Source organism: Misgurnus anguillicaudatus, chromosome 7, assembly GCF_027580225.2.
Source record: "Misgurnus anguillicaudatus chromosome 7, ASM2758022v2, whole genome shotgun sequence".
In the NCBI taxonomy this organism is placed as follows: domain Eukaryota; kingdom Metazoa; phylum Chordata; class Actinopteri; order Cypriniformes; family Cobitidae; genus Misgurnus; species Misgurnus anguillicaudatus.
In genome coordinates this window covers 26,495,878-26,509,978 of record NC_073343.2, presented here as the reverse complement: position 1 = coordinate 26,509,978, position 14,101 = coordinate 26,495,878, and the positions used below count along the sequence as shown (strand labels likewise).

The 14,101-nt window shown below is 38.7% G+C and overlaps 1 protein-coding gene across 2 annotated transcripts in view; it reads left to right on the top strand.

Annotated features, from left to right (window-relative positions):
• The window catches only part of adam12b (ADAM metallopeptidase domain 12b), a 144,522-nt gene that overhangs the window by 12,340 nt on the left and 118,081 nt on the right, over positions 1 to 14,101 (top strand). For both annotated transcript variants that reach the window (XM_055172032.2, XM_055172031.2), the window contains exons 2-3: positions 4,140 to 4,246; positions 9,577 to 9,650. In XM_055172032.2, the coding sequence (XP_055028007.2) occupies positions 4,140 to 4,246; positions 9,577 to 9,650 (181 nt within the window). The remainder of the gene's footprint in view (positions 1 to 4,139; positions 4,247 to 9,576; positions 9,651 to 14,101) is intronic.

Below are 14,101 nucleotides of genomic sequence, written 5' to 3'. Positions count from 1 at the left end.
TAATTGCAAAGAAATAGAATATCAGTATCGCTACAAACTTTTGTATCAGTGCCCACCTGTATGTATCTGTCTGGGGGTGAAGAAACATCTGATTCTGAACTTTACATGTGGAATATGTGGGACGTGACTGGTGATGTGTGTGTTGAGTTGTCCATTGATTCAATGAAGAGAAGAGAAAACTGCTGTGTGTGGGAATAGCCATGCAATTACCAAGATCTAACCAAAGTCTCTTTAGGGAAATCGCGGCACTAGGCGGTCATCTTTGCATCCGGGCAGTTATTTCAGTCATGCAAGACAAACGTCCTATCTACTTAACTCTTTCCCCTCCAGCGTTTTTTAAAAAAGTTGCCAGCCAGCGCTAGCATTTTTCATGATTTTCACAAAAGTTTAATGCCTATACAATATATCAAATGAAAGAACAGACCCTCTCCTAACCTCATTAGTTCTCATTTATCACCTCTCAAATATGGGTTTCTTCAAAAACACAACATTTTGAGCAAAAAGCTGAGATAATAGAGTTTTTGTGAAGGACTTTTGATAGAGATCAGAATCAGAGCGATCCTTAAAACATACACGGACATACAGCTGTTTGCCCTAGGGCGATACTTTCGGGTTTTTACGTTGCGGAAGCCACCTGGTGGATAATAGCGGTATTACGGATTGCTGGAAATACTCTTTATTGGCAGGGATGCGTTTTCTCTTAATTGACTCGTCAATGGCAGGGAAAAAGTTAAATAGGGAAAGTCGGATATCTTTACAATCACGTGCTAAAGTCACAATTAAAAAACATACAGTATTCCCAACTTAAACTGTACCAGTACTTGTGTTTTTCAAAGGGGACATTTCACAAAACTTTTTTAAGATGTCAAATAAGTCTTTGGTGTCACCAGAGTACGTATGTGAAGGTCCAGCTCAAAATACCATATAGATAATTTATTATAACATGTTAAAATTGACACTTTGTAGGTGTAAGCAAAAATGTGCCATTTCTGGGTGTGTCATTTTAAATGCAAATGAGCTGATCTCTGCACTAAATGGCAGTGCTGTGGTTGGATAGTGCAGATTAAGGGCCGGTATTATCCACTTTTGACATCACAAGGGGAGCCAAATTTCAATGACCTATTTTTTTACATGCTAGCAGAGAATGGTTTACCAAAACCAAGTTACTGGGTTGATCTTTCTCTCATTTTCTAGGTTGATAGAAGCACTGGGGACCCAATTATTGCACTTAAACATGGAAAAAGTAAAATCTCTTTCAATTAATGTCCCCTTAAATTGGCTGAAAAGACAGTCTTTCATCTGCTGCGCATGCACACAGGACAGGTTGATGTCCGTCTTTATCAACTGATGATTCTTTTAAGTGAAAGGCGGGACTTCCGTCACCAGCATTGCATTTTGCCCCATTCATAGTAATAGCTGTGATATGTCTTGTTATGTAATATATCTTTGATCGAATCTATTTTTACATCTAACGAATAGCTGTTCCTCACATTGGATTAATTTATACCATTACAAACACTCCCACATGTGTAATTGTTTTTCCACATTAACGCAACCAACATCTTTAACATTTAAAATAACATTGTTTTGTATTAATCGCGTAAGCACGTTTTGAGCAGCAGAATCAAATTTCCTGTCCATGCAATTTTACGCAAACTTATTTATTGTGTTTTTATTACACAACACAAACCTCAGCTTTACTTTTTGTCAGGTCCCAGACTGATTCAACACAACAGCTATAAAGCACTCAAGTGTCATTAAACTGTGAAATGATAAATTGCCTGGTCTGCCGTTATCACTCGTGTATTTAGTTACAAGCTTTAATGGAATTTCATTAGTAGTAATAAAATCCGCATGCACATGCGCGCACAGATTCTCAGGGGTTTTAATGTTGACGCCAGACTAATAAATCTGGTAAAGTCATCAGCTCTTGCTTCACATATCATGAACGTGACATGAACGTCTAGGGGAAAAAGAGAAAAAAACGGCAGACTGAAGGTATACAGCCATATAAAAAAGACTTTACAATTATTGGTTATCCAGCCAAGGTTGAATTGCTACTGTAAAGAGTGACAATAGTTCTGTGAAATGGTTTAGCATCATTTGTTTGCAGATACCACTTATGTTTTGTTATCTAAAGTAATGAGATTCATACATTATTAAGTGCAACTTATTGTACTGTAAGTGCCCAAATATATCATTAAAGGCCAAACTACCACTACTGTACCATGGTACTACCATAGTACTTATTATTAGTATCTATACAGTATGTGAAATTAACTTAAAAAAAAAATCTATGCTTAGTATATTTCATTTGCACATAAAACATTTTATATGACGATGTGTGTCATAATACTGTAAATCCATTAATCCTTTGCACTTGTGTGTACAATGAATCCCTTCTTAAATTGAATCCTTTTGGACAAAATAAGCAGAAGGAGGGAGAATGAACGATAATGACAAGCAGGAAATTAGGTCTGGAGAAGGGAAGTGTGGGTGGGTGTGTGTGTGTACGTGTGTGCATGTGTGTTTGTGGCATGCATTATATTCAAAATGACAGGATGTGCACATAAACACACTGAAACATGAAAGATAGTTTCCCAGTGGGGGTAAAATACGTTTCCATATCGCTGTGCCACTTCCTGGTGATACCAGAGTGCAGGGTCTCTGAGCAAAAACCAGACTCATATGGTGGTGAGTGGTGGGCCGTTTGTGCCTGCTCAAAATGTTATAGCATTGTGTAGTGTTCAATGTAGCATCTCATTGTAGTGCTTCAATGGTCAAACTATTCTAGAAATGTATTGCAATATTTGTGGTTGAAACAAAAATGTACTGTGTTGGTGTTGTTGTATTGCAGTGGGTCATAAATTGTAATGAATTGTCATATTTTTGTACTGTGGTGTTTGCGTGGTATACAATACAAAAATATTAAACTTCAGAATATAAATCGACCAATAATAATAAAAAGACAATTATAAAACAGGCAGTTCTGGGTCTTCATTCTGATGAAAATAAACACCACAGTCTTTAATCATATTTTCATTGTGTCTTTGCTGCATCTGTGTTGCTTGGGAACTGCGCTCTGTTGCAGCCACACTTGATTCTGAGGAACTACTTTGTTTGGCGGAAGAGTAATATTTGTACTAATATAATTACAACTTATTTGTGTTTTATTTTATGAAATCCTGCTGTACATATGAAGTAACCGTTTTATAAAAGCAATAAGCCCCGCGAAGCAGTGGCGTTACAGTGCATTTTATAACAGCTTAGGGGGTTTTAGTAATAGTAATAGTGTGTGCGTAATTGTATGTGTGTGAGTAAGTTAGATGGGAAAATACATGAAGGATTGCGGCCTTTACAGTGTTGGGAAAAAACATGTTGTGATGTCACTCCTTTTCTTTATAATGTTTTTAGGATTGCACATCTCTATAGTGTGTATCTCTCTCTCTCTCTCTCTCTCTCTCTCTCTCTCTCTCTCTCTCTCACTCTCTCTCTCTCTCTCTCACACACACACACACACACAGCCCCTTCCTCTGTGGCGGTCCCCCTCATTCATAATAGATGCTGTAGTGCAGAGGTTTATTTGGGGATGGTGCACTTTGGCCCTGTGGGGCGTCAGGCTTCCACTAAAAAGAGTGAGTGAGAAAAAAAGTATTTTGATTTAGGCAGAAGTGGGGCACAACTACAGCCACGAAACACAGAAACAATGTCTATTGTTCACCTCATTTATAATAATAATAATAATAATGAAGTGTGGTCCAATTGTCTGATACAACATTTATCCAGATTTTTTACATTTAAACCTCTTAGGGGTTTAAACATTACAATGAAGAAATTCTAGATCAATGGTCAAATTTAAACTCTTTTGTATAAAATTAAGATGTGCACAAGATGAATATTCACTAGTGACCTCATGAGTTTAGCTTTGTTTTCAGATCTGTCAGTTTTTTATAGAGTTGATTGTCTTTATCTTAGTCTTACCTAAATGTCTTAAGGTGGGCTTGTGCCTTTAGCATATTCCACTTGTAAGTTTTGCTCATTTTCGGTCATTATTGCAGATTTGAACAACTGATTGTTTCTCTTGTGCTAAGATTATTCTGCTGAAACACTGATGGATGTTTTTGTGTCTCCTGTCACAGGGAGGCGATTGAAAAGTACGCTTACCAAACAGGAGCATTATCACACTATGGTTCCACTACTGCTGGAGGGAACAAAGGAACGACCAATTAGCTGGCTCCGTTCCAGGGTAAGAAAAAGCACTACATGTATATTTTGTGGCTGCAGTGTTTTTTAAACATTGTTTTCTGTACTAGATTTTAAATTTACATCATGATTTCAGAGAGCCAGTGGATGTTTTCTGCTGATTTATGATGTTGAGAAATTGACTTGAAAAATAACTTTTTTCCCATTTTTATTACATGAATAATAAAAACAGCTGTTCTGTTAATATAGGATCTTAACAATTTCAATCTTTCAAATAATTTAAAAAAGCAAAAAGGGAAACTTTTCAAATTCGTATTTAATGAAATAGTGAACTGTCTACAGTAGTTGTCCTGATATTAGGTGCCTGGTAAATGCAATGTTTGTATCACTGTGTGGTTTGTTTAATACGCTTTGATAAATTAATATAGTGAGATAGATGCATTTCTGCTGATGTGTTGAATGTATCTGTTTGCTGGGCAAAATATGTTTAGGTTAAACTTTTAAAGATATAGAATCAAACTACACGCAAGATGTCACACTGTTCATAACTCCAAAACTAGAGGCTTCATCTAAAAAAATCAAATAGCTACTTTGTGTGACAACTTCGTGTTCACATGTGGTCAAGATCGCTCTAATCTGACGTTAGCACAATTTTCTCATTTTTTTGGCTTGAAAGGTAAAAAAATTGCACTTTAAAATGTATGCAATACAACTTTGTTATGTGTGAATGTAAAAAAATATTATTTTGCACAAAATAGGGTTTCTACAAAAAAAACATTTTGAGCAAAAAGCTGAGATAATTGCATTTTTGTGAAGGACTTTTGTTAGAGATCAGATTCAGACGGATCCTCAAAACATACATGGACATACAGCTGGGTGATACTTCCGGGTTTTATAAGTTGCAGAAGAGCGCCACCTGGGGGATAATAGCGGTATTACGGATTGCCGGAAAATTCTCCTCATTGGCAGGAAAGCATTTTCTCTTAATTGACGAGTAAACAAGTCAATGGCAGGGAAAGAGTTAAATTGTGTTAATAAGTCAGAATGCATGAAATACTGTTAAACCCTCTCCCTTTAATTACAGGTAAATTACAAATGTAAATTAAGTAATTTTAAATGAAAAAAAAATCCAAATAAAACAATTAAAGGCGGAGTCCACGATGTTTGAAAAACGCGTTGGAAAAGGAGACGGGCCGACTACCAAAACACACTTATAGCCAATCAAATCAAACAAATGCCGGGTTGCGCATAGATATGTATATAAAGGCTAGATGGCTCAAGGCGGAGTCCCTAACGGCATCACCTGGCGGCCATCTTACGACAGGGCGCTCGCTCACTCGTAGCATTGAGTTTAATGGTGCAGGTACTTTTAAATGACCATAACTTGCTCAATTTTCTACCGATTTTCAAACGGGTTGGGTTTTTACAAACGTTATTAACGTGGCTATAATTCTGGATGCTTTAACATGTTTCATGAATTTATTTTTTATTTTTAGTATAGGTATGCAGTGTTATAGGTACATCTTTGACGTTTATAACAAACCAAACCGTTTGAAAATCGGTAAAAAATTAAGCAAGTTATGGTCATTTAAAAGTACCTGCATCATTAAAACTCAATGCTACGAGCGAGCGAGCGCCCCGCCGCAAGATGGCCGCCAAAATGCGGACGTTGCACTCAATTGGCCAGCAGCGCGGACGAGCCATCTAGCCTATATATACATATCTATGGGGTTGCGTATGTGTGGGGCGGGTCTATCAACAGAAGGTCCAGATTCTATTGGGGTAGGGCCGTGTTTGTTTAGGTGATTTCAAATATCAACATTGGCTTTCAAACATCATGGACTCCACCTTTAATGCTTTTAAACAGATGAAAAATAAAGGTTGTTTTTTTAGTTAAACATTGTGGTATTAAATTATTAAAATATTTACTTAAAATCTCAAGGGGAACTGCCAAATAAATAATGTAGGTCAGAGGGATTTGCTGACAAAAAGTTTTTAAAAAACCCTGCTGCTACACATTATTGTACTTAAAGATGTAAATATTTAATAAATAAAAATATTGCTTCCATATATGGTCAACAAAATGTTATGCTCTAATGGAAGATCATGCCATCAGATTCTATGCCATCAGACACCCCTAGAAAATAAAGCAGCTTTTTCTAAACCGGTAAAGCTACTGTAGAAATGCAGTGCAAATTAGTTCACAATGTATGACTCTCATAGCCTGTGTAATTTTTGAGCTGCAGACTTTCAGCTCTCAGAGAGTAATTTATGAAAATGAGCGAACGGCCCGGCTGGCAAACGACACCGGAGGCACAATGACTGACTGATGAGGTGATGAATCTGGAAAACTATTGTGTGGAGTGCATTAGATTAGATTAACTGCCTGAAGCTGTAGTGACTTTGTGGCAGAAAAGTCACGAGGCCTTTACGATTAAGGCTTAATTGATTTCACTCCGCAGTGAGTTACTTGAGCTTCAATGAATATCACAGTCAAGCTTCTGTTGCAGCTAAAGGCGACGTCTCACTCTGTTCACATGACGTTTAGATGCTTTCTGCTGTCCGCTCTGATGCAGTGAAATCAAGGGATCTTGGGGGCATCCGAACAGTCAATGCTTTATCATTGCTGCCTTTGGGAGACTCTGGAATTTAGTAAAAAGTGCTGAAGCTATTGAAAATGCGGTGCTGTTTAATACTTGGCTTTCCAAGGTGGCTAAGATGAAACATTTGCTGGTGGGGATGGGTACTGTGGTAAGGCGAGTGTATTAGTGACGGGCCGGTCAGACTTATGGCCAAAGCTATTTTACTTAACAGGATCAGTGGAGGAGGATATGCTCTCACATTTCCATATGATTCAGGCTATACATTTTTATCAGTATGTGGGTTTCCTGGGATCTAACTAATAATCTTTGCGCTGCTAACGCAATGCTCTACCAATGGCGCTTTTCCATTGCATTGTACCGCACGGTTTGGGTCGGGTCGGGTCAGCTTACTTATGGGGGCTTTTCCACTGGGTGCAGTACGTAGTACCCGGTACTTTTTTTAGTACCACCTCCGTTGGGGTTCCAAGCGACCCGAGCTGATACCAAAACCTGACACGAAAACACTGTAGATCATTGATTGGTCTGAGAGAATCGTCACTACCAGCGTCATCGCTAAAATCAAGCGTGCCGCACAAGCCCTGAAAAGTGAAGCCAAAACGTCTCGATCGCCCCCCCCCAGTGACCAGTCCCAGTATAGGTCATAAACCCCACTTCCCCATGTTATTCAATGGGACTTGAGACCAACTAAAAAAATGTATTACACTTCAATTATCTTTTTTCCAAAGCTGGTTTCTGTCATTTACTGTAATTTTTATCACGCTGATGTAAATTCAAATGTTTGTTTTTAAAATAAGTTTGTGTTTAGTTAGTTATTTAATTATATAAAAACGGTGGTGTCACGTCATGATTGACAGCTGTGATATCGTGTGATATACGCATTCTGCGAGAGCGAGGGCGGGGTCTTGATTTCGCGGCTTTACTTCCTGCTCACTATTGCGCAGGACTGGTCCCGAAATCGCTACTACGCAGACTCAAGACCCAAGATGTCAGCGACTTCACTTTTTACCAATGGAAGAGAGCAAACAGGCGTCGTCCAACTTTTTTTACAGTCTATGGCTAAAATGTAAAAGATTAGCTTTACATTCATGCTAGCTTGCGCTGTCTCGAGTAAATCTGTTGCCAAGTTCCCAAACTCCTTTTTAACGGTGAAAAACATCCACAGGTTAAGAATCAGGAACACCATAACAGTTTTTCTCCAGACTTGCAGTTTGTGGCGGCACATTCGCAACGCGCATGTCCGCATATATTCTTAAATGCAACTTAAATGAGGTTCGGTGGAGTGCGTCGACTGACGCCACGGGTGTTGGTACAGAAACTGTCATCTGAGACACAGGTAGTGATAAACCTGATGTGCAAACATCTATTTATGGTGGCCAATTTTAATTTTGTGGCGGAGTGAGAAATAAATTAAAGGATTAGTCCATTTTCTTAAAAGAAAAATCCAGATAATTTACTTACCACCACGTCATCCAAAATGTTGATGTCTTTCTTTGTTCAGTCAAGAAGAAATTATGTTTTTTGAGGAGAACATTCCTGGATTTTTCTCATTTTAATTGACTTTAATGGACCCCAACACTTAACAGTTTTAATGCAGTTTAAATTTGCAGTTTCAACACAGCTGCAAAGTACTCTAAACGATCCCAAACAAGGCATAAGGGTCTTATCTAGCGAAACGATTGTCATTTTTGGCAAGAAAAATAAAAAATATGCACTTTTGGACCGCGGCTTCTCGTCTGTCTCCGGTCGTGTGGCGCGCCAGCGTGACCTCACGTAATTGTGTAATGACGTGGAAAGGTCACGTGTTACATTTATGAAACGCAGATTGGCGGACCATTTTTAACAGTAAACCGACACAAAGACGTTAATTAGTATAATTTGATATACAACAACTTCGGAACGGTCCTCTTTCTCCACACTTGTAAACACTGGGGGGTAGTTTTTGCATACGTCATCCGTGACCTCTTGACGTGATGGCGTATTGTGTGAGGTCATGCTGGCGCGTCACGGGACCGGAGTTAGACGGGAGGTTGTGGTTTGAAGGTGCATTTTTTTCTTGCCAAAAATCGTTTCGCTAAATAGGACCCTTGTGCCTCATTTGGGATCGTTTGGAGTCCTTTAAAACTGCAATTTTAAACTGCATTAAAAGAGTATTGGGGTCCATTAAAGTCCATTAAAATGAGAAAAATCCTGCAATGTTTTCTTCAAAAAACATAATTTCTTCTCAACTGAACAAAGAAAGACATCAACATTTTGGATGACATGGTGGTGAGTAAATTATCTGGATTTTTTTTTTTTTTAAGAAAATGGACTAATCCTTTAATGTATGGGAATATGACGCTCTCACTTGTATGATCTCACAGCAGTAGGCAGCGCAAATATAACGACACGCCTATAATCCCTCCCACTCCGAAGTGTTACTGAACTCAATGGAAAAGCTAACCAAGCCAAAGTGAGGTGAGGTGAGCTGACCCGACCTAACCTAAACCAAACCAAACCGTGGGGTACTATGCAATGGAAAAGCGCCACATGTGCTACAGGAACTCATGTACAGACATATGGCCATATTAAGGGGAACGAGTATAAATCATATAGCTACCATATATGTCTGAATGTGAATCAGGATGTGCAGTATACAGCTTTAGACCTGCTTTGCAACTTCGATGTGTATAAAGTATGTATGTTTGTGTGGAAGGTGCGATGTTATGTTAAATTGGCTGAAATAGATAAACAAGACATGATGTGATTAGTTTTTTGTTTTTCACTTATTTAGATTCCTCCCGCTTCACTGCGCATCCTGATCCAAACAGAAGGACAGCGATTGGTTTTGTCTGTGGAGAAGAACCAGTAAGTTGCTCTCACTATTTTATCTGACATTCACCGCACATTCCCCATTTCAAAATGCCCGCGTAGGCAGCATCTTAAGGCATGAAAAGCACGCTCCTGATGTGAAGGCTGTTCCACAATGAAGGCATTTTAATTACTAATCTAATCTTGGCCAAAGCCTTGCATGTATCCTTCACAGAGAAGCAATCCCATAATGCATTTTTATAATAGCATAAAGTAGTTATAATAGTCCAGTGTAATAAAATGTATAATTTTAACCAACTATGTGCTATAAATACATTAGAATGCAGAATGTAGGCAGTAACAAGGTAGCTATAACAAGATTTTGAAACAAGCCCATGCACAGTCACGCTGTGTTTCACAAACCCTGTGCTCATCTCCAGCAGGGTCACACAATGCTTCCAAATTCTCATCCAGTTTAAGCTAGAAACACATTTCCATTTTGTGTCATTGTGTATTTCTCTCACACACAGGCAGTGTTAGGGTGAACGGATCTGTGCCATACAGCCCCTGGCTGTCATTCTCTTTGTGTCTGTGTGTTTGAATTAAGACACATGCAGTTATAAGAAGTGAACTTATATCAGCTTTGCCCTGCTATTGAAGCTGTCATGATGGGAGTTGATGCAAAAATAAAATGTAATGGGCACACTGCAAAAAAAAAAGATGTCTTACTTGGTTTTTTGTCTTGTTTTCTGATATAAATATCTGAGAATTCTTGGGTTGAGATACATTCACTTGGTAAGCAAGTGGCTTAAGGTAATAAGTCTTGGTTTTGGAAATAGATGATGAAAAACAAGAGGTTTATTACTTATAAGTCAAAATTTCTGTTGGAAAACTTAATTCCTGTTTCAACTTAATTCAATAAACTTAATTTAATTTAATTTTTCTTACTGCACTGGCAGATATTTTGACTTGTTTTAAGTAAAAAACCTCTTGATTTTCATTATTTATTTAAAAACAAGACTTTTTATCTTAAGCCACTTGCTTACCAAGTTAATGTATCTCAATTTAAGAATTTTCAGATATTTATATCAGAAAACAAGACAAAAAACTAAGTAAGACATTCTTTTTTTTTTTTTTTTGCAGTGCACATATTATGCAAAATCCACTTTTACAAGGTGTTTGGACATAAATGTGTGTTGGCAGTGTGTGAACGCAACCCTACAATGAAAAAAAATCCTTTTTTAATCCTCTAAACCAAAGCAGTCTCACATTAGACATGCTGTTTTGATTCTCTTGTTAATGTGATGTCACACATGCAAGCCCCGCCCACGGCCACTGACTGAATGGTTACCCAAATGTGTTTGCTAGCATGTTGTAGCACTAATGCGGCTAAAGATACTAAAGTCCCAGACTGTCTTCAAAGGAATCAGATCTATTTTAACCAAAAGCGCTCACTGCACTGCAAAAAAAGTATTTTCAAGAAAAAAAATTCTTAGTATTTTTGTCTTGTTTTCAGTAAAAATATAAAAATTAAGATGTCTTTTCTTGATAAGCAACACGACTCAAGAAAATAAGTCTAGTTTTTAGACCAAAAATATCAAATGGAAGTGATTTTGTGCATAAAACAAGCAAAAAAATCTGAATAAATTTTTCTTGAATTAAGTGTTTAAGAAAAATGTTTTTTTTGCTTACCCCATTGGCATATTTTTTTTCTTGTTTTATGCACAAAATCACTTAAATTTGATATTTTTGGTCTAAAAACTAGACTTATTTTCTTGGGTCGTTTTAGTCATCAAGCATCTTAATTTAAGAATTTTTAGATATTTTAACTGAAAAAAGACAAAAATACTAATAATTTTTTTTCTTGAAAATATTTTTTTGCAGTGTGTCTATTGATAAGGGAGGAAGGAAATGTAGCTCATTTGCATTTAAAGGTACACATAAAACAAAAACTTTTTTTTGCTTCCGCTCAAATTGGGGCCTTTTTGACTGCTATAACAAATGATCTGTGGGGTATTTTGAGCTGAAACTTCATAGGCACTACTAGGCACACCTGAGACTTATATTACATCTTATAAAGGTGGGCAGAATAAAATAATTTAAAATTACCAATCAATACCAATCCTGCATTTCTACTTGTTGAAGAAAAGTCTTTCAGTGTAACAGACAACTTATTACAGAAACTAAATGGGTTGTTTCAGGATCAAATACTGTTTCACGGTGACCAAGTTCACCAGTGCCGACTAAGGGCGCACTCACATTATCCCAACCAAACCAAACCATGCCCCAGCGCGATTGTCACCCCTCTCTACTCCCCCAGGTGCACGCACTCACACTGTACTTTTTATCGATCAGAGTCAGGGCGCGCTTTCGTCATTTAAGATGCGATTGTTTTGAAAAAAGCAGGAAGTAAAGCTCTCTCCTAACTAGGGATGCACCGAATCCAGATTTTTTAGGTTCGGCCGAATCCCGAATCCACCGTTTAAGATTCGGCCGAATCCGAAACCGAATACCGAATCCTACTCGCATCCTTATTCCAACACAGTAAAACAAATTAATGAAGTAAAAAACATCCACAGCAGTGTATTTTTCATTTTATTTAATTTTAACTGTACATTATGCCAGGATGACAAGTTGGAAAAACTATTTTGACAATTACCATAAGCCTATGCATAATGAAAGCGATGCGTTGCGACACGCTCGTTTTTCCAATAAGCAAGCAGCTCCGCGCTGAAAACTATATTTAACTTTGAGTGAGAAGCTCCGCTCGTCAATGTCACAGTCTTCACACGGCCGTCCATTTACAGTGGAGGAGGGGCGGGACATTACCACAGCAACCAACCGGCTCACAGCTGAAGCATCACAGCTACCAAGCGCTCGGCTGAAAAACAGCTGGCATTTGGGGTCCTCAAGGCGTTTTCAGCGGTGTTTAAAAGTTTTGGTGTGTCCAGCTGACCGAAAGAAAAAGCTCATCTCCACTTCAGCACCCGATGTGTGTAATCAACGGCTGCGTGACGTCGACCAGCGTAGCGCAAGCCTAGGGTTCGGTTCGGTGGAAAAAAAATCTAGGATTCGGCCGAACCCGAACCCCGCCAAAAAGCCCAGTATTCGGCCGAATCCGAAACCGAATCCTGGATTCGGTGCATCCCTACTCCTAACCCTAGAACCCACCGTAATGATAAGTCTGTATTTTTTATTCGGAGTCATTTGGTGCACGATTACAGACAGCCCTCTCACATGTCATCATATTGTTTGGTTGATCTGTCACGTGTGCAGCTCGTACATTCACGTAACCCCGCTGCGCGCATCAAAAGGTTTGTACGAAGGCAGATGAAGGTGAGTGGTCGCGCAACTGACGTCTTCACCTTGCGCAAACACCACAGCCTTCCGCGCCTGAGCCCAAGTGAACCGCGCTCCGCCCACCTCTGCAACCCGGCCGCGGCGCGATTAACCAATCCGTGCCCGGGTGCGGAACAGAGCGATCACACTAGTCAAACAAACCAGGCTTTGGGGGTCAAACGCGCCCAAGCGTGGTTTGGTTTGGATAGTGTGAGTGCGCCCTAATATTCTTTTGTGACTTGACTATTGACTGTAGTCAGTCAGTAAATGATTTTAAAGACCCCGTTTTATGCAACTGTTTCTTTAAAAAGCTTTGTCTCTGCGCAGTGTGAAAAGTCTACTGATGTTGCTTAAGACTTACAGAAAAGAAATATTGCGAGATAGACATAAAGAAGCAACGAGTCAACAAAAACTCTAGGGACTGGTGTCCAAGGACGTCTGATGCAAGCTGACCTTTTCTGCACATTAAGCCGAGTTCAATTCTTTCCCACAGCAAAAACACTCAACAAACAACATAACTCATCCAGATATATAAAAGAACAACCCAAGACAGATGATCATTTCTCAGGAAGACGATAGTTTTGTCAGCCTGTCGACACGGTAATCATAACCATAAAGGAGCTACAGTACAATACAAACACTACTTTTATGAGAAAGTTGGTGAAATCCAATACAATTCGGGGCTGTTTCATTCAAGCCCGTTTTAAAATGTCAGCTCACAAACCTGCAAGGTGATTTTCTGCCGATTAATCACCTTAACATCTCAAACAAATGTCCCTTTTTCAGCCCTAGTAAAATCGAGAGTACTTATTCAATTTAGGTGTTTCTAAAATGTGATAAATAGCTTTGATAGCTCCCATCTCTCTCTCTATCTGATGCGTTTGTCTGGCCTTGCCCTGATTGATTTAGTATTCTGTATTCTCTCAACACACAACAGCAATACAATCCAAACCACAGACAGCTTTCTTATACTCATAATGAACAGGAAAAAAGGCACAAAGTGTAACTGAAGCTCATTCAAAGGATTTTGAAATGAAATTGCTTTTGACCGTGTGTTGTGGGGACTGAGGCTTCAGAGATTTGAAGGATCTTTCATAGCTTCTAATCAGCAGTTGTCCAGTAAAGTAGCTGCTTTGCGGTGCTTAATTTGATCAATCCCCATAAGTAAC